The sequence below is a fragment of the Pseudopipra pipra genome, chromosome 6, assembly GCF_036250125.1.
Source record: "Pseudopipra pipra isolate bDixPip1 chromosome 6, bDixPip1.hap1, whole genome shotgun sequence".
Classification (NCBI taxonomy): Eukaryota; Metazoa; Chordata; class Aves; order Passeriformes; family Pipridae; genus Pseudopipra; species Pseudopipra pipra.
Window position 1 is genome coordinate 675,148 of NC_087554.1, and position 19,277 is coordinate 694,424.

Sequence of the window (19,277 nt, forward strand, 5' to 3'; positions counted from 1 at the left end):
CCCAAAAAATGATGCTTTGGGAACCTCTGGAAAGGCTGGAGGGAGGGGGTGATCCCCAAGGGAACATGGGGACCCTCAAACCCCAAAACATGATGCCTTGGGAATGCTGCAGGTCCCAACTCAGCCAAGGGGCACAGCCAGGGGTTCTCAGGCGTGGGGCTGGGAAAAAAGGAGGTTGTTCCACACAGACCCCCTTGGCTGGAGCTAAAAATGGGCTCTGCCAGGGGAACAGGGGGAGACGGGGATCGGGACAGGGACGGCGATGGGGACAGGGGCGGGGACGGGATGAGGGGCAGCTCCCCCTGCCCCAGGGAGCCCCCTCGGCCCCCCCTTCCCCGCTTTTCTAAGCTGCCAAACGGGATGTTCACCACCACCAGCCCCCCTCCCCATCCCGCCCGGGGGTGCCGAAATAATCTGGTGGTGCTAAGGATGTCCCCGGGCGTCCTCTTTGAAGTGACCTCCGTGTTTACAGCCCGGCTCGGGCTCCTTCACACCTCCCGCCCCAAAGCAAACGGAGCGGGAGGAGGTGGGGAGGGGGGGGGGGGGACGCGTGTGTGTGGGGGGGCCCCTCCAGCTCCCGTTTGTGCCGGGAAAACAGGGATTTGCCTGAGCCGCGGCGGAGCTTCGGCGCACTCGGGGCTCGGAGACTTTGGTCTCTGTGGGGTGGGAGCGGTGGCTGCCGGGGGTGGCATTTTGGGGGGCGGGGGGGCGAGCCCTGGGCGACCCCCCCGTGAGTGGCCGGTTCCACCCCTGTGAGGGGACCCCCGAAAGTCCGGGGGGTTCCCCGTGTGACACCGCGGGGCTTGGGGACGGAGGGGGAGGATGCAGAGAGGAAAAGTGTGTGCGGGGAGGTGAATTTGGATGTGTGTGGGAGGTTTGGGAAGGGAGGTGGGGATGGAGTGGATGGATGGATGGATGGATGGATGGATGGATGGATGGATGGATGGATGGATGGATGGATGGATGGATGGATGGATGTGTTGGGAGGGAAGGAGGGAAAGACGGGTGCATGGGTAGAGGGATGGATGGAGGGATGGACATATGGGAGGACATGCAGGGAAGTGCCAGGGTTCGGGAGTGCCCCGGTCCACCCCCAGCCGTCACCGCGAGGGCTCCAGCGCCCGGCACAGCCCGGGGGTGGGCACCGGGGGCCACCGTCCGGCCGCTGCCCCCACCCCTGCCCTCCCCCGGGGCCGGCGGCGCGGCCGGACACGGCACAGCTGCTGCCCGACCTCCGGGCTCCGGCCAGGCGGGACCGGCCCCGCAACCCCCCGGCCGCGGGGAGGGGGTCCCGGGCAAGGGGGGCACAGGGAGGTGACCCGGCGGCCGCAGCTGGGCCCCGCCGGGGCCGGGAGATGCTGCCGGAGGAATAACAGGAAGCGCCGGAGGGAAAAGCAGGGCTGATGCTTTCTGCAGGTTGGGGGCCGTCGCCTGCGCCCTGCACGCACACGGGTGGCTCCGTGCACGCGTGTCTCTGTCACACACACGCGTGTCCCTGTCACACACACGCGTGTCCCGGCCCCGGCTGCGCTGATGCTCTTTATTGTCGAGGTTCGGCGCTGAAAAAGTGCCCCGTGGTACAAAACCCGCGGTTACAAAACGTACAAAGAGCAGGAGGGGGGAGAAGAGAGGAGAAAAAAAAGGAAAGGAAAGAAAAAGAAAGAAAAGGAAAAGAAAAGGGAAAGGGAAAGAAAAGAAAAAAGAAAAGAAAAAAAAGAAAAGAAAAGAGAAGAGAAGAGAAGAGAAGAGAAGAGAAGAGAAGAGAAGAGAAGAGAAGAGAAGAGAAGAGAAGAGAAGAGAAGAGAAGAGAAGAGAAGAGAAGAGAAGAGAAGAGAAGAGAAGAGAAGAGAAGAGAAGAGAAGAGAAGAGAAGAGAAGAGAAGAGAAGAGAAGAGAAGAGAAAAGAAAAGAAAAGAAAAGAAAAGAGAAAAGAAAAGAAAAGAAAAGAAAAGAAAAGAAAAGAAAAGAAAAGAAAAGAAAAGAAAAGAAAAGAAAAGAAAAGAAAAGAAAAGAAAAGAAAAGAAAAGAAAAGAAAAGAAAAGAAAAGAAAAGAAAAGAAAAGAAAAGAAAAGAAAAGAGAAAAAAGAAAAGAAAGAAAAGAAAAAAAGAAAGAAAGAAAGAAAAGAAAGAAAAGAAAAGAAAGAAAAGAAAAGAGAAAGAAGAGGAGAGTCAGTAAGATGGAAAGAAGGGAAGGGACAGAAGGGAAAGGAACGGAAAGGAACGGAAAGTGACAGAAACCAAATAAAGTAAAAAGGCAAAGAGAAACAAAAGAGAAACACAATAAAAATAAACTAAAAAAAAAAAAAAGAAAGAAAAAAGCTGAGGGTGAGGCAGAGGAAGGAGCGGGTGGGATGCAGGGGATGCCCCGTGCTCTGGGTGCCCCCAGGTGGCTGCGGGAGGAGGTGCCCGTGCAGGGGGTGCAGAACGGGGCGGGGAGGACTCACCAAGAGGAAAATAATAAAAAAAACCAGAGAAAATGTGGAAGGCAGAGGCCACGTGCCCCTTCCCCGGGGGCAGCGCTGGGGTTGGGGGTGCAGCCGCAGCCCTTTGGGGGTGGGTTGGGGTTAAATCGACCCCCTCCAGCGTGCTCAACATACACAGGGGACAGGGGACACAGGCACTGGGGACTGGGGACGTGGCTGCCCCAGCCGGACAGAGGGTCGTTGGCTTTCTGCTTTTTTCTTTTTCTTTTTTTTTTTTTCCCCTTTTTTGACGCTCCTTTCGCCTCCCGACCCTCCCCCCGGGGCGGGCAATGGGTGCCCGGTTTGGCCCTGAAGAGGAGGGAGAGGCCGTCCCCGGGAGATCCCGGACCTGGGAGATGTCCCAGCCCTTCCCACCGCCAGGCTCGGTGGTCCCGGTGCTGCCCCGGCGCCTCCTGGTGTCACCGGCAAGGCGCAGGTGTTCCCTGGAGCCGTGGGTGCCAGCACCACCTCCTGCCCCCCTGGATTTCTGGGGAGGCTGGAGAGCGTGGGCAGGATTTGGGGGGGCCTCCAGCAGCGCTGCTGTGGGGCTGCAAGCAGGGACTTCCTCAGTCTCCCCAGGCACACACAGCTTTTGGGGTCTCTGTCTCTCCCAGGCAGAGGTGGGGGGTCGCTTCCTCGGGACCCCCAAGCCGCTGCCTCCGTCAGTCCCGGGCAGTGGGAACGGGAGGGGGTCCAAGCTCACGGTGATGGGGGGGCAGGGGCAAAAACTCCCCATTTTGGGGCAAAAGGAAGCGGGTCTGTCCCCTGGTGTCCCCGGCGTCTCGAGGGCCACCCTGGCGCGGGGGGCGGCGGGAGGGGACGAGGACAAGGCACAGTCCGGTGTCCCCACGGGGGCGGCCGGGCCGGGGGGTGGCCGGGGCGGGGGGTCCATTGGCGGCGGTGGCGGCGGCGGTACCTAGACATCCTCGTCCTCGCTGGCCTTGCTCCAGCGGTGGCAGCAGTTGGCCGTGATGCCCAGCAGGAAGTTGGTGGCCACCGAGGCGATGGAGACGACGAAGCCGACGAAGGCGATGAAGAGATAGTCGTCCAGCGTCAGCGTGAGGTGGCAGGCCTGGAAACTCTCCTCCGTCAGCGAGAGCAGGGGGGCCCCCGCCACCTCAGGGGGGGCCCAGCACTCGGCCTGCTGCGAATCTGTGGGATGGGGGGGGGGGGAGCATGGCTTTAGACCGGCCGCCGGCCCCTGGGACGGGGGTGGGGGTCGGAGGGCCCGGCAGCACCTACCCGAGGCGCAGCGCTGGATGCGGCCCCGCAGCCACTTGAGGAGGGGCTCCATGGCGCAGCCGCAGAGCCAGGGGTTGCCCCCCAGGCGCAGCCCCACCAGCCCGGGCAGCCCCTCGAGGGCGTCGAGGCTGATGGCCGCCAGCCCGCCGTAGCTCAGGTCCAGCTCGCGCAGCTGGGCCAGCCCGCGGAAGGCCTGGGGGTGGACGCGGCGCAGCCCCGGGTTGTGGCTGAGGTCGAGGCGCAGGAGCCCGCTGGCCTCGCGGAACATGTCGGCGGGCACCAGGCTGAAGTTGTTGTAGCTGAGGTCCAGGTGCGCCAGGCGCCGGGCGCCGCGGAACAGCCCCGCCGGCAGCGCCGCCAGCGAGTTGTTGCGCAGGTCGAGGGCGCGCAGCTGCCCGTAGCAGCCCAGGTAGCCCGGCGGGATGCTGGAGATGCGGTTGTGCGCCAGGCTCAGGTTCCCGGTGTCCAGCGGCAGCTCGGGGGGCACGGAGAAGAGTCGCTGCCCGCTGCAGTCCACCGCCTGCCCGCGGCAGCTGCACAGCACCGGGCAGCCCGCGCCGGCCGCCGCCGCCACCGCCGCCGCCGCCGCCACCAGCCAGGGGCCCAGCAGCATGGCCTCGCGGGCCCGACCCTCACGGGGCGCCGGGGGCCATCCCGCCCGCCCGCTCAACGCCCGGGGCTCAGCCGGCGGCCGGTCGCGGGGCCCGGCTGGCAGCGGTCACGGCGATGCTCCCGCCGTCCCGGCGGCATCCGGCGGGCACGCGGACCCCGCCGGGGGCACCGGCGCGGCCGTCACTGACTGCCTGCGAGGAAGAGGAGCGGGAGGAAGCCGCGCCGGCCACACGCCCCTGCCGAGGAGGCCGCAGCTGGTGCGGCTGGAGTGGCCTGTGGGGCACCCGCGCCCTCCCCACGCCCCTCGTGCCACGGTCGCCTCGCTCCTCCAATACCCCCTTGGGGATTTCAGCCAGAACAGAGCCCTCCAGCCCCTCTGACCTTGGCCAGCCCATCCTGGCTGGTGGTGGGCAGAGTGGAGGTGCTGCTCCACAGTCTCCTGCCAACCCCCTGTCAACCCCACGCCGACGCCAGCTCAGCCTAGTGCAGCGGACACCCTCCCCACCTCCCTCCCGGGGGGAGACCTCCATGTCCAGCTCCCACCCAGGGTCCCCCCAGGCCTGATCTCGGCCCCCTGCCACCTGACCATGTCTGCTCCATCCTCCCTCGCCCACACCCTCCCAGCTCCATCCTCTCCCACCACCCCGCCTCACCCCAGCCATCCCCATCCCGACAGCCTCCCAACCCCTCCGGCAGGGCTGGGGTCCCCCGGGGTACTCACTGGCCAGGGGGGAGCAGGGCCTGGCTCCCTGCGATGATGTGGGGGTCCTGAACGGTGATGTGGGGGGCTCCAGGGAGTGATGTGGGGGTCCCCAGCGGTCACCCACACCTCAGAGGCCGCAAAGTCGTGAGCAGGGCTCCGGCAGCGGCGGCCGAGGCTGCTGCGAGCCTGGCGATGGGAGCAGGTCTTTCCCCACCTCCTTCCTCCCCTCCTCCTCCTCGTCCTCCCTTGTCTCTCTCTTTCTCTGTCTCTTTTTTTTTTTTTTTTCCTCTTTTTTTCCTTAGGGCCAGATACTGACGTGTCGGTGTCTCTTAGCAACTGCCTCCACATCTCTGAGCAACAGGAGAGCGGGATGCGGAGCCGCCGAGCCAGGGAGACGGCGGCGGGCGGAGATGGCCCCACCCCAGGGAGCCCCTGCCCAGGCTGGGGCACCCACACCCGCACGGCCCAGGCACCCGGCGGGGGAGGAGTGGGAAAAAGGGTGGCATCCTGCCCCACCCCACCCCGTCCCCAGCCCTCCCGCACTCTCCCGGCCCTGGGAAGCATCCCCGTGGGATGGGGTGAATCAGGGGTTCCCGGGTGCTGAAAACAGAAACAGATGACGTGTCGGCAGAGGGGAGAAACGAGGCAGCTGGGATCCAAAGGGAGCTCTGGGATCCAAAGGGAGCACCAGGATGCAAGGAGAGGGCTGTGATCCAAGGGAAGCACCGGCACCCTCGTGTCTCCCTGCTGTGCTCACAGCCCCGGAAAATGCCTCAGGTTGACATGGATTGTTTTGCTCCATGCGAGCTGAAACATTCCCTTTCCCTTCTCTGTTCTGGGGGGGGTGCAGCGGGTTCAGCCACCTGCCCCCTCCCACTGGAGAACGGCCCTGTGGGATCGCAGGGATGCCCACGGTTTGCTCTGGGAACGCTGCAACACCGCGGCTCCGGCGTTTCTGGGAAGGAGGCACTTCCACACCCAGCCTGCCCAAGCCTGGGGGATCCCTGCTTAATTAATCTCCCGCTGATTTCGTGGAGCTGCTCCTTTTCCCAGCTGGCACCAGCAGCCCCGATCCCGGCGCTTGGGGGCCTTTTGCTCCCCGCATCCCACGGGATGGATCCTCCCCGGCGCGGTGCTGGCAGACAGACGGCACAGCCGCCTTCCCCGGGGTGGCATTAACGGGCACCGCTCCAGGCTCGGGCTCCTGGTGAGCTCCTGGGAGCTGCAGGATCTCCAGGCTCGGGTTCCCAGCGGGCTCCAGGAGCCGCGGGAGCTGCGCACGGTGCCCGGAACCAGCTGCAGCACAGACACCTCATTAGCGCTCGGGCCGGAGCTGGCAGCAGCTCCCTCCCAGCAGCTGTTGGCACCGAGGTTTTTTCCACTCCCCCGGTGTTCCAGGCTCTGTTGGCAACAAATTAGCAGGGAAATTGTCCCGGCCGGGGCTCAGCTGCAGCAGGGCTCGAGTCCCCCCTCACCAAACCCCCTGTGGACGCGGCCACGTGGGCACCGCAGCATCCCTGAGGGAGCCAGGGATGTTCACCTCCGGGGTGGGAAGGACCTTGGCTGCTCTCCCCACCTCACCCACAGAGCCCCTGCGGTATCCCAGCCCCAGCCAAACAGCATTCCTGGGACAAAATCCCCCTTGGGTGTGCACTGGCTCTCGGAGTGAGCGCTCCAAGTGCTTCCAGCCCTTTTTTGCAGAGGCCCCAGGAGCTGGGATGGCTCCAAGGATCCTGGCTCCATAATTCTGCCTTACAACCAGGGCCTTATCTCTTGCAGTCCATCACCACTCCAGTCAATCCCTGTGTGTTCAGGCTTGGGAGAGGAGGAGGGAAGGAGAGGGAGGGTCGTAGATCTGCTGCTGAGGAGAGGTCAAAGCTGTTGGTCCCAGGCAGGAGCCCCCCAGGAACCATCACACCCTCTTACCCTTCCCAAGCCCCCATTCCCAAACCTGGCCATACACTGAAGTCTCCTGGGAAAAAAGGACACAGAAAAAAGGAAGCCTAGGCTTCCTTCTTCTATTAGAAGAGGAGGGTGAAGAGGCTGCTTAAACTGTCCAGGGAGAGTTTTTCTAACAGCAGGAAAAGGATTCTGGCTCCAAGTAACAAGGAGGCACAGGAATTCATGAAGGAAGAGGACTTGCATATAATAAATAGAGATATACATATATATATATAGACATATATATTTACTATGTCTATACATATTTATGTCTATAAGAGATATTTATCTATATACATACATAGAAATATACATAAATACAGTAAACATGTAGAAATAGGGTTGTGAAAACACTGTCCCCCTCAGGGTGATTGAAAGAATCTAGTCTTCCCTACAGCAATTTCCAAGCTTTCTTGTGTGAGGGAAGATCCTGAGGGAATAGGAAATGGGGCATAACATATCTCTGCATCTTGCCTTGCAGAAACCACAGTTAAGTCAGGATCAAAGAAGATTCTGAGTTGGAAGGGACCCCCAGGGATTGGGAGTCCATACAGTCATTGGTCTGGAATCAGCTACCCAGGCAGGAGAAAGGAGACACAGAAAGCGCTGCATTTCATTAAACACTTTTATTTCTGCAACAACAACAGTAAAAAAGTTAAAACCGTAAATATGGGATAAGTAAAGCACACATGGATGCCCTAAAACCCCCTCTCCTGTCTTGGCTCAGCTCTGCCAGGTGCAGGAGGTGCTGGGGCCGGGCGGCGAGTGCCACACGGCCGAGCTGGTGCGCTTGAAGTAGCGGGGCTTGCTCTTGTAGAAGATGTCCTCCAGCTTGGGGGTGGGGATGGGCCCAAACAGCGCATCCACGTCAGGGGGGTTGTAGTACTGGTGCAGAAGGGCCTGCTGTAACTGTGTCCCTGGGGGGAAATACATATCAGACACGTGGATGTGCCCTGCTTAACCCCACGGGCCGGGCGTTGCTCTTTCCCTCGGGCACTGGGGCTGTCCCCTCCCCACTGGAGCCACACACACACTCCTGGACTGCGCTTTGGGATGGCTCCAGGTGAGGCTGGGAAAGGAAAAAAACCCACCCCAGAGCCAGCACCTACCTTGAGCCCAGGCAGGGATGGGCTTCCGAGGGTCGTTCTCGTCGTCCGTGGAGTCGTCGCTGTTCAGGTCCAGCCCGTAGTCATTCTCAGCTGTGGGGGATCCGGGTCCCTGCATGCCCTCGGGGGGCCCGAGGCAGGATGTGGAGAGGGATTTCTGGAACTGTGGAGAGAGCAGTGATGAGCAAAGGAAGCGGCACTTCCCTGGGGCAGGACAGCCAGCCTGGCTAGGCAGGATGGACACCAGAGCCCAGTGGGATGGCCCCCGGAGCCCCAAAGTGCTCAAATCCTGTACCAACACAAAACTCAGTGGGCTCCCTGCTCTTAACCCCTCCCCCCCCTCCTGATTTCTGTGAAAAAACCTCGGAAGAGCACCCTGTGTGTGTCTCAGCACTCAGTATGTCTCCACACCCAAACCTCTCCCCGCGTCCCATGGCTGTTCGCCTTTCCCTCCCCGGAGCTCTGACACGAGCCAGGATGGAGCCCGCAGCTCCAAGGCGAGATTCCCGGCCGAGGCAGCGCTCGAGCCCAGCTCCGAGCAGCCTTTTCCTCTCCCGACGGAAGGCTCCGCGGCTCCAGCTGGCACAGCCGCGCTGCCCGGGGCCGCTCCCGGCGGGATGTCGCCTCAGGACCTGCTGCCATCCTGTGGTCGCTTCCAGCATCTTTCCGCCGCATCTCTTTTTTCCCCCCCCTCCCTCCCCACAAACCACTTGTTTTTCCCTTCGGGTTCCCCGTGCCGAGCTCCGCGGTGGCTCCGGGCGGCGGGGGCTAATGAGCCACGGCTGGCGAGGGCCAGGGCTCACCTTCACGTCTTTGCTCAGCCACGTGCCAGGGGCAGCACTCGCAGCAGCTGCTGCTGCTGCTGCTGGTGGTGGTTTGGGCTTTTTCTCTTCTCCCAGCTGCTGCTGACCATCTGCCTCCTGTAAGACACGGGAATTAAGTCATTCCTCGCCCGGGCAGAGCAGCCAGGCTGCCTCTGGAACAGAGCCGTGTTCTCAGCAGCTCTGGCAAGACCCAACCCCTCAGTCCCCTCTGCGTCTTCTCCTGCAGAAATAACCCCAAAGCCAAGACTCCTGTCCCTGCTCAGGTCCAGCCCAGCTCCCCCCAGAGCTCACACTCACTTTCATCACTTGGAGCCAGGTGTTAAGAGCTGGGAAAATGGATCCTGGCTGCTCATCTCTCTTCTCTTGCCCAGGCCCCAGGGGTAACTCTTTGGGGTTCTCTTTCCCCTAATAAAGAGGGGAAAAAAAATTCACTGCTCAAGTTCCTTTTCAACCCAAGCCCCCTTTCCCAGGGTTTCCCCTCCCATACTGTTCAGTACATGGAGTTTGATCCACTTTCTCCTGCCTGGAGGAGCTTTGCCAGGGTCACACTCTGGCCCTGCTGCTGGTAGCACAGGGAGGATTCAGACCTCATATTAAATTTGTACAGCACAGGGGAGTCCAAATGCCAGGGACCAAGTGAGGGAGAGCAGCAGGAGCAGACACAGGAGGGAAAATTTATCCTGCAGAGGAGGGACCACTTGGGGCACTTAGTTTCCACTAGTGAAGGAGTTACTTTAAGAGCAGAGAGCAGAATAAAAATATTACTGTGATATTTCGAGACAAACGGCCCCGACTTTAAGCCCCAACATTCTTTGTGTGGGTGCAAATGAGGTGACACAGAGCTGTTCTGTGGTTTGGTTTGGGGGGGGTCACATCCTCCAGGGAATGTGGCAGGGAAACAGAAACAAATATCCAATTTCCATATTCATTTCAGGATCAGTGACTGCCCTTTGAGGTGCTCATCCAAGTGCCATTTCACGGCTGTCACCATTTCGTGACACAGCTGAGGGCTCACCTGCCAGCCAGGGAACCCCCAACAACTTAGCAGCAATTAAGACTCTGTGCAAGAGCAGTCATTATTTTGATTGTTATTTGATCCTCTAAATAACATCCCAGCAACACAGCACTTGGAAAACATCTGATCCCAAACCCAGCCTGTGTGCTGCAGAGAGGCTGCTCCCAGAGCACTCCAACCCCACCTTGGTGGTCTTGTCAGCCAACACTGCTGGCTCCAGCTGTGCCTGGGGGGGCTTCTCCTTCCCTCGCTGCTTGGGATCCCTGGGGAAAAAGGGAATTTAGAGAAGGAAGCATGCCCATCTGCCCCCCACATCCTTACAGCACCCCAATCTCCAGGCAGCCCCACAGTCCGGTTCCAACACCACATTTACATTCACTGCTTCCCTGTGCCCATGGCCAACGCCCTGCTCGCACCTCTCCTTTGCTCTTTCCACCTGTTGCTGCTCTAGGAGATTCTTCAGTTCCAAGACTTTCTTCCCTTTCTCCTTCACTTCGTCCTCTCTCCTTTTCTGCGGTGCTTCTTGCTGCTCGTTTTCGTCCTGAAGAAGAAAGAGGAAAAGCCCTGTGAGCACCTCCAGCTCAGGTGGGAAGAAGCAAATGCTCTGAGACAACCTGTGCAGGTCAGAGCTCACCTTTGCTCCCGTGCCTGTCCACCAGCTGGGACATGTCTCCCTTGTGTCCCAACCCAACCTCAGCTGCCCAGACAGAGATCCGGCAGCCCGGACCCCAAAATCCCTGCAGCAAGAGGGCAGTGACCTGTGCTTGTCCCACCAGCCACAACAGCACAGGGGTCCCTGCCATCCCTGTCCTTTTCCACGTGCAGGAGGAAAAAGGTAAGAGCTGAGCTGCTCTTACCCCTCTCAGAGCTTTCTTCTTCCGCACGTCCGCCTCCCCAGGTTTCTTCAGGGTTTTCCTCTTGCTCCGCTCCTCTGCCACCTTCTCTTCTCGCACCTGTGAGGTGAACACCTGGGAAAGCATCCACCACCCCCTGGACTCCCCTCACAGCCTTGGAGGGAGGTCTGGAGCCTGGGATATTCCAGGTCCTGTAAGGAGTCCGAGGACCCAGCGCCCAGCAGCGGGACCAGCGAGGGCTGGGTGTGCTTTTGGGAAAGGCTGAAAGGAGCATGATGATCCCTTGTTTTCCAAGGCTGACCCTTTCCAAAGGTCAATTCAGTCCACCCCAAAATGAGCAGTCAGGACCCTCCCAGAGGCTGCTCGGGCTCTGGGCCATCAGGCACAGCTCCCTCAGCCCTGCCCACCAGCTCTGCCAGCTCCTCACCTGCCTGCCCCCCAGAAAAGGGCCAGGCCAGGCTCTGAATCCCAAACCTGACCCAATTGCACCCCCCAGCTGAGTCACAGACACCCCCTGCACCCCCTGTGGCCTCACCATCCCTCACACTCTGCGTGTGGGGACCAGGTGAGGCTGTCACCTGCAGGGCTGTGCCAGGGCAAGCAGGTGCTGCCACATTCCCTAAATCCAGAGCACCGTGAACGCAGCCTGTCACAACAGGAATCTGCAGAGGGCTGGAGAACAAAAGCCCTCCCCTGTCAGACAGAATTCTGGCAGCTCTGATGCACTTTACCCATCACTGATCTGTCACCCCCAGCAGCTGCCCTGATCCCACCAGTGCCCTGCTCACACCAGGAGGCCCAGACCCTGCTCAGCCTCCCCACCTTCTCGTCGCTCTGCAGAAGCTTCTGCTCCATCCGCTTCTTCTTCTCTTCTTCCATCTGTTCCACCCTCTCCCGAGCCTGCAGGACCTTCCTCAGGCGCTCTTCCCGCTTCCTGGGCAGCACAAGGGCAAGAGGGGGGCTGTCAGCTCTGCCTGCTCCATCACAGGGTGAGGATAACTGGGGGAAGAGCTGCCCCGCTGAACCTGCTCTGGCAAAGCTTGGCCCCACAGCTCCACTCCGTGGGAAGGTGGGACACGAGCGGGTGCCTTGCACCTCCAGGAGTCAGGAGGTGCCCAGGCAGCACAGCTCCCAGAATGCTCATTCCCAGGGGGAGGCACGAGGCAGGTCTGTGCCGACCAGGGAGAAAGGCACCCGACTCACTGCTTCATTTCTGCCTGCCGCCGTCTCTTCTCCTCCTCCACCTTCTTCTTCCTCTGTTCTTCAGCCTCCCGTTTCTTCCGGAGGTTCTCCAGCCTCTGCCGCTCCTTCTCCTGGAGGGAGAAGGGTTTGCACTGTACCAGGTGCTGGGGGCTGTTTCTCCCTGGTACACACAGTCACTGTCAGAGCCATTCACCTCCATGGCAGGACATGGAGCAGGGAAGACAAGACAGGTTTGGTAACAGGGATTATCCAGTGAGAGCAGAGGGGTCACAAGGCACAGGAGGGAAAAACCTCAGTCCTTTGGCTGCAGAGAATTCCCTGACCCAGGAGGGTGGTGGAGAGGGAGCACAGTGCATCCTTGCTCAGAGGTCAGAAGCTCCCAGCAGTGCCCAGCCCCCGGAGATCCTGCCACCTCACCACAGGTGTAGCCAATTCCCGGTGTGGCCAGAGGGGTGATGGACACCAGGTGAGAGGGGAGGGTGTGGTCAGTGCCCGGGGCTGGCAGGATCATCCAGCCCCAGGTGTCATCACTTACAACGAAGTCGCCCTGTGGAGAAGGCACATAAACACGATTAAAGGTCTGGAAATAATGCCCAAACCCCCTCACACAGCACGTGCACCCCGTCCTCAGCTGCAGCTCACACCAGGTACATGGCAGAGCCTGACCCCATGCTGCCTGTCAGCCCTGCAGTGGCCAAAAACACCGGACAGTTCCCACCGCAAAGAAAAGCTTCGGACTTTCCTGAGGATCAGCAGTCCCAGAATAGCATGGGATGTTTCTGCTGACCACAGGCAGAGCAGCTGGGGTTCCTCTGCACGTGAGGAAGGTTTGGCAGCTGGGGCTAAAAACCCCCTCCCTTCCTCACGGAGTCTGATGGAGAATCCCAAGGAGGCCAGGTTTCTCCCAGGATCTGCACTTTTCCTGAGCCAGGAGCAGGCTTATGCTTTTCTAAGCAGGCAGTCCCTCCTGCCACTGCCCCACACCCGTCCCCCAGTGGGTGAGAGAGGACTCACCTTCAGGTTGGGCCGGGTGGGAGTGTTGCGCTTGATGAAGTCCTTGATGCCACCCCCTCGCCCCGTGGGCCCTGAGCTTGGCAGCAGCTGGTTCCGCTGCACGGCCTGAAGGAAGTTCTTCAGAGGCTTCACAACCTGCAGGGAGAGAGGGAGAGAGCTCAGAGCCTGCCCGGGACAGAGGGCACAGGGCTGTGGCACCGCTCACCTTCCTCACCTTGCTGGCCGGAGAGGGTGACGACGGGGCCTGGCTAGCTGAGGTCTTGTGTTTACCATCCAAAGGAGAAAGGGCCTGGCCCCCCGGCTGCTGCCCGTGCCACAGGACACCCAGGGCTTGCTTGTAGCCTCTAGTCCTGGTGGCATCAGCAAGAGGGACATTAGGTGACTGTCACACTCCCTGGAAGCACTCCTTGGCTGTTACACGCTTCCCCCTAAAGCCTCACATGAAACCCCAGCAACATGCAGTGAAGAGATAGGTCACGTATTCCAGGAGACAGGTCACATATTCCAGACCCTAACGCAGTCCTAAATAACCAGGTCAGTCACCTGCTCAGGGACCACTCCCTCAGGAACCCTCAGGGCCACCTCCCAGCTCACTGTGCTATATGGGTCACCTCTGCTTCTCTGTGCAGGACCTCAGGTGCTGCTCCCCATGCCAGACCCGGTCCCAGAGCCAAACGAGGCTCCAAAAGTCACAAGGAACTTCCAGGACACGGGATCTGGCCAAAGGGGATTTCAGAGCCAAGCTGGAAGTGTGGGAGAGAAGGCAGGGAAACCCCTAAAGCTGTTTAACACAAATGACTTCAGAGGCCAGGTCTGAGTCCTTCCCAACTCCTGGCTCATCCCTGCTCCTTGCAGTGTCTCCTACCAGATACGGGAGGGACTCTCCTGGGACTTGGCACAGTGGGGTGGCTCCTGGTTCTTCTGGGGTTCACTGCTGGGATTTACATGGCTTCCTGTGGAAAAAACCTGGACTTGGTGCCACGTGCAAGGCATTTCGCTCTCATCTCCAGCTCTCTGTGCCCAGATCCCCGTGGCACATAACTGAATGGAGAAACTGGAGCCTGGATGGCCACCTGGAACATCATGTTGTGCGGGTACCCTGTGGGACACACCTGCACAACCCCTTCTGCCCAGGCACCACCCCACCCAAAGGCATCCAGGGACTCTTGTTAGATCCTGCAGCTCCTACAGGGAACAAAAAAAAAAGCCCAGATCTCCCCTCCCCTTGCTCAGAGGCGCAGAAAACAAATGGGACCTGTAAATCCTCACATCATAACACAAACCCAGGGGGAAGGGCCACGACACTTTGCAGAAGATTCCAGCTCTGGGAGCTCCTTCACAAGTGTCTTTGATCACTTATCAGAGGCTGAAGCTGGACAGGACAGAGTTTGTCTCAAGGCCAGGGCACATTTAGACGTCCTTGCCCCCCTAACTAATGTCTCGTCTCTTTAGGAGATCAAAAGTTTCCTTGGGAAGCTTCCCTGACTGATCAGAGGTTTCAGCACAACCCCCAGATCTCCCAGGAACCTGCTGACCCCGCAGGTTCCCAGTTACCTGCAGCATTCCCTGCCTGCTGCTCGGGGTGGAACAGGGGCTGTGCTGGAGGGCTGGCGGCTCGGGGGCTTTTGCTTGGAATGAGGACGTCCTCGGGAGCCTGCAGGGAAAGGAGAAAAACATTCCCCTTAGCACAGCTGCTCCAAAGAACGAGGCTACTGTGGACCTCCTGCCCTGGAAAAGCCAACTGCTCCAATAGGATCTGCTTCCCTCCCAGCAAGGGCTGTGCTGGCTCGTTTCTGGGATAACCAGCCACACCCCTGCCTCCAGTGACAACCTCGGGAAAGGTGCTGACTCAGCAAGAAGGTATCCAGACAGTCTGTAGGTTGTTCCTTCCAACTCACCTTTTCCCTTGGGGGGTTCAGCTCCAGCTCAGGCCTGCAAAGGAAAAGCTATTTTCATTATTTCAGCTCCCTGAAGGTGAGTTACAGGTGTTTGTGTGGGACCCCAGGGGAAGTTGCAGGTAAACCTAAGCACATCCTGAGGCTATCCCAGCCCAGACACACGGAGGCTGGGCTGTAAATTCCTCTGAGGGACCATCCCACTGTGCTAGTGAGCATAACTAGCTTCAGCCTTAGGTAGCAGGTAAAGAGGGAGCTCTATCAGCCTTGGGCTGAGCCTTACCTGCCCTCTCTCTAGCTAGAGCAGAGCTGATTGACTGCCAGCATCCCAGCATCCAGGGGCTGGTGGCAGCCAGGAATTCCAGGAATCCCTGGACACACAGTGCCAGCAAACTGCCCACCCCAGTGCGGGGTTTAACCTCACTGTGCCTGAACAGCACAACCTAAAATATCAGCCAGCACCAGATGACAGCAGCACCTGAGCAGTCCCTCACAAAAAACTGTGACATAAGCCACCCAAAGAGTGTCCTTGCAGGGAATTCTGGGATCCCTTCCCACCTGCTTTACGTGGCAGCCTCACCTCGCGCCGCTGGTCACGTCTTCTTCCATGAAAACCTCTAAGGAGCTCTGACCTGCAGAGAAAAGCATAAGTGGGGTTGGGGATTTCATTCCCAGGCTCCCAGTGGCCCCTGGGGTGTGTGTGGAGGAGTGCAGGCTTCCTCCCAGGAACACGGATTGCTCAGCTTTCCACACCAGCACCACACCTCCCTCGAGTGCCACTGACAAACTGGAGTGGGCTGGGAAGGCACAGCACCGAGGCAGCAGCTCCAGTGCCTGCAGCCTGCTTGGGCTGCCTGTGTCACAGCCAGCATTCCCAGGCCATTGGCTGCAGCTCCTGCCTCCCCACACGCTCCAGTGCAGGGATCTGGGGGGGTTCGGGCTGATTTCAGGCTGATTCCACCCCCAAATCACACCCCTTCGCTCCAAGTGTTGTAACAAATGCCTGGATACAGCACGACTCAAGGCTGACAAAGCTGAATTCCAGAGGCCTCCGTGCTCCATCACAGCTCATCTGCCTGCAGCAGTAACGCTTTTGGAAAGTCCAAACAGCCAAACCCTGCCAGGAGCAGTGGGAACAGAGGATACAAAGAGTTCAGTGCTTCCAGGAACAGCCTGGGTTCCTGAGCCCTGTTCCTCTGGGGATGCTGCTAATTTGGGTCTCTATCCTCTCCCAAAAAGCATTTCAGCTCCTCTGCTCATTTAAGGGCTGCAGACTTTCAGCCCTATTGATTTTTCGGAGAGCTGGCAGAAGCCATAAATTAAAGCCCCCCCCAGGGAACGCAGCAGTCTCTCCTGATCTGAAGGCACACGTGGCTTGAACCATGTTCTCACTTCCATGGTTGTGGGTTTTTTGCCCATTCCCAACCTGTGCCCCCCCAACTCCAGCCCCAGTACCTGCACCCCAGGAACCCACAAGGGCCAGGACAAGGAGACTCCAGGGAGCCAGATCCCCCAGGGATGAGCAGGGACTCACAGCTCACTCTGCTGGAGGCCGAGGAGGACTCTTGAGCCGCCGCCTTCCTGGCCTTGGCCCTGCTGATGGATCTCCGGATCATGTTCTCCCTCCGGCTGGACAAGGAGTATTTTTCCGCCAAGGAAACCCTGTGGCTCCTGCTCCGGCGGCGCAGCCTGGGTTTCTCCGTTGTTCTTTTGCTGTCGGAGTCCTGGAAGAGCAGTTTGTCGAGGCCTTGGGGAGATCCAGGGTCTCCATTCCGAGCAGTCTTGGGAGTGGAGGTGCTTGCTGTCCTGGGCCCCTGCTCCCCATCCCTTCCTGGCTGTTCAGCTGCTATCCCAGCGACTCCAGAGACCTCCTGCAGCTCGGCTGCTGCGTCCCCCTCTGGCAGGTGCTCCTCCAAAACGGCCAGAGCGGCTGCATCACCTCCAGCAGCACCCTGGACACAGTCCTGGCCATCCTGCTTTCCCAAGGGAATAAAGGCTTCAACCAGCTGCTTCCCAGGCAGTTCCAGGAGCTGGGGCATGACACCGGCCTGAGATCCTGTAGCACATCTGGGCACAGACACCTCCTCTCCCCCACAGCCAGGGCTCTGGGGCTGCTCTTGGCTCGGGTGCCGTTGGGAACTCAGCCTGGAAGACACCGGCTTGACGACGCTTCTCCTTCGGGATAACCTTAAAGGAAAACCGTTTTAAAGGAAGTGATGAAGGAATCTCCCCCACTCCCAACTAAGTTTTAGGGGGGAAAGCAGATGTTAAGTTTTGAAGTGAAGCTGCTGCTGGCTTCTCCCCTCTACCATTCTCCCTCAGAGCCCATCTTATCCTCGAGGAGAGGCACATGGATACACAGCCTGGGCTGGCTCACGTGGACACAAGGGCTGTGTCACACAGACACAGCCCAGGCTGGGTATCCAGGGTGAAGGCTGGAGAAACAGAAGTGGGAAAGCTGTATTTAAACCCAGCTCTTGGTTTAGGGGTAAAGTGCCTGCAGGAGCAGCACAGGGCAGAGGACAGTGCCCGCAAAGGGACACACTGCACCTCACCCCCCTGCTGGCAGCCACCCACCCGCCCTGCCACATCAGCAGATCTTCCCAAACTAAGTTTAAACGAGGGGAAGCACAAACAGGACTTGCCTTCTCCGGGGGAAGCACCCGTTACAGCCTGAGCACTCCCCACAGGACTGAGAGCTCTCCCCACCCCAATCCGCAGCGCTGCTTCTCCTGCCCTCCCTCACACACGCCAGCTTCCCACGCTCCCCTGCTATTCCTGCTGCTCTCCCCACCCTCTGTGTCTGCTTTCTGACAGCCTCTGAGCTCCAGCTCTTCCTCCCGTGGGCTTTTCAGCACCGTTAGCACAATTTTAGTGCCACGGCACACCAACAGGTCAGGTTTGGCCCACCTCACCATGGCTGCAGTGCCTGTCCTGCTGGCAGTGGGTGCTCCCACAGAGGGAAGGCCACCTTGGTCACCCAGCTGCTAGCCCTGGGATGGGAGCAGAGGCACAGTGGGCTGCCCAGGAGCAGCAGCACTGAGGAAGTTAATTAATGCCACAGCCGCCTTGCCTTCCCACGCAATTAATTACACCCTGCCCTGCACCCTCCTGTTCACAGGCAGCCTCTGTCCCCTTCAGAGCAGCTTTAGAAGCCTTAGGTGTGGTGGGTTCTAAGCAAACCACTTGGAATTTCCACTTCAGCCCCTCACTAAACCCTTGGAGCCCCCCTGACTGCCAGCTTGGACGCAGTGCTGGGAGTACATCCCATTCCCAGGTCCTCCAGGCACCAACACAGAGGTTTAGGGAGTGAACACCAGTAGCAACCTCAAGCCAAAAGACAAACCCGATGAGACAAACCCAAAACCAAACAGACAAGATAGCAGAGTGGTTATTAGTCTTTAATTATAACCAGTGAAGGAAAGCAGGCAACTTTATCCCAAACTCTCACCAGGATACAAACAGTGATGGATCCCAGCGTGCCCCTTTTATTCGCTAACTCCAGCAATGCAGGTGCTGTTCTGTTTCACTCGAGCACCGTGGGGAAGAGCCAGGAGAAGCCGACCCACCTACCTCCTCCTGTTTGGCTCCTTGTTCTCCTCCTTGAGGCAGGAGGACTGCCTTTTCCTGGGACGCCTCCTCTGCGATGGCGTTTTGGGCATGAGCGCAGGCTCTGCCCTGAAGCTGCTGTGGAGCAGAAGAGGCAGAGCACAGGTTGCTTCCAACACCACTTCCCGGAACAAGGGTCGCTCACCAGGAGGGGTGAGGCCCAAACCCACACCTGTGTCCAGCCACACCCAGGCGGGAGCTCACTCCCCGGGCTAGGAGCGCCCCGAGAGCCGGCGCTCCCTGGGGTCACCTCGGGGGCAGCCCCTACCTCTCCAGCATCCTCACGCCCTGCTCCTCCACCTCCCGCAGCCAGGCCAGGCGCTTGTACTGGGCATCGTGAAGGAAACGGGACAGCCTCTGCCCGCACACCTCCAGCAGCTGCCGCGGCCCCTCCGCCATGGCCCTGCCTGCGACACAGAGAGAGCGAACAACGCGGAGGGACAGCTGGGACACCCCCCTGAGGGAAGGAGGAAGACACTGGGCTTCGAGTGGGTGTGAGGACAGGCCAGGGCACGCTGTTAAGTGCCGAGCACAGGCAAAACTTAACTCTCGAGGAACTCCTCTCACCCCCAGCCCAGTAGCAGCAGCCTGGTACCTGCCTCCCCCTCACGCCCTTACCGAACCCCCGAACTGCGGCCTCCCCTTCCCGCCGCCCATTTATCCCCCCCCGCAGACCAATCGCAGCGCGCCCCTCCGAACGCCCCTGCTCTTATTGGTAGCTGCGCCTGTCCGTCACTCCCCAAGCCGTTAAATCCCCGCCCTTCAAGGCCCGCCTTCTAAGGCGAGTCCTCCACGGCA

General features: G+C 59.7%; 2 protein-coding genes across 2 annotated transcripts; both read right to left on the minus strand.

Annotated features, from left to right (window-relative positions):
* Positions 1 to 2,166: 2,166 nt before the first annotated feature.
* Positions 2,167 to 5,369, minus strand: LRRC55 (leucine rich repeat containing 55). Its single transcript, XM_064659911.1, has 3 exons — positions 5,037 to 5,369; positions 3,704 to 4,506; positions 2,167 to 3,613 (listed from the first exon to the last, which is right to left on the minus strand). The coding sequence occupies exons 2-3, from the start codon at positions 4,314 to 4,316 to the stop codon at positions 3,378 to 3,380; spliced, it is 849 nt and encodes a 282-aa protein (XP_064515981.1). The 5' UTR covers positions 4,317 to 4,506; positions 5,037 to 5,369; the 3' UTR covers positions 2,167 to 3,377.
* A 2,248-nt stretch (positions 5,370 to 7,617) lies between these two features.
* Positions 7,618 to 19,078, minus strand: LOC135416657 (inner centromere protein-like). The gene is made up of 19 exons (XM_064659940.1): positions 18,748 to 19,078; positions 18,444 to 18,557; positions 16,405 to 17,057; positions 15,451 to 15,502; positions 14,874 to 14,907; positions 14,530 to 14,629; positions 13,841 to 13,928; positions 13,190 to 13,325; positions 12,976 to 13,110; positions 12,497 to 12,508; positions 11,962 to 12,071; positions 11,581 to 11,692; positions 10,762 to 10,857; positions 10,321 to 10,445; positions 10,089 to 10,167; positions 9,187 to 9,294; positions 8,869 to 8,985; positions 8,069 to 8,222; positions 7,618 to 7,876 (listed from the first exon to the last, which is right to left on the minus strand). Exons 1-19 carry the CDS (start codon positions 18,876 to 18,878, stop codon positions 7,683 to 7,685), a joined length of 2,550 nt encoding a protein of 849 aa, XP_064516010.1. The 5' UTR covers positions 18,879 to 19,078; the 3' UTR covers positions 7,618 to 7,682.
* Between the last annotated feature and the right edge of the window lie 199 nt (positions 19,079 to 19,277).

Bases quoted from the DNA above. Each gene is read 5' to 3' on its own strand.
- LOC135416657 (XM_064659940.1), bottom strand. From the start codon at position 18,878: ATGGCGGAGGGGCCGCGGCAGCTGCTGGAGGTGTGCGGGCAGAGGCTG. The intron at 18,558-18,747 runs GTAGGGGCTGCC...TCTGCTCCACAG, and splicing joins GGCGTGAGGATGCTGGAGAG to CAGCTTCAGGGCAGAGCCTG. The intron at 8,986-9,186 runs GTGAGTGTGAGC...CGTGTCTTACAG, and splicing joins CCTGGCTCCAAGTGATGAAA to GAGGCAGATGGTCAGCAGCA.
- LRRC55 (XM_064659911.1), bottom strand. From the start codon at position 4,316: ATGCTGCTGGGCCCCTGGCTGGTGGCGGCGGCGGCGGCGGTGGCGGCG. The intron at 3,614-3,703 runs GTAGGTGCTGCC...CCCATCCCACAG, and splicing joins CATCCAGCGCTGCGCCTCGG to ATTCGCAGCAGGCCGAGTGC.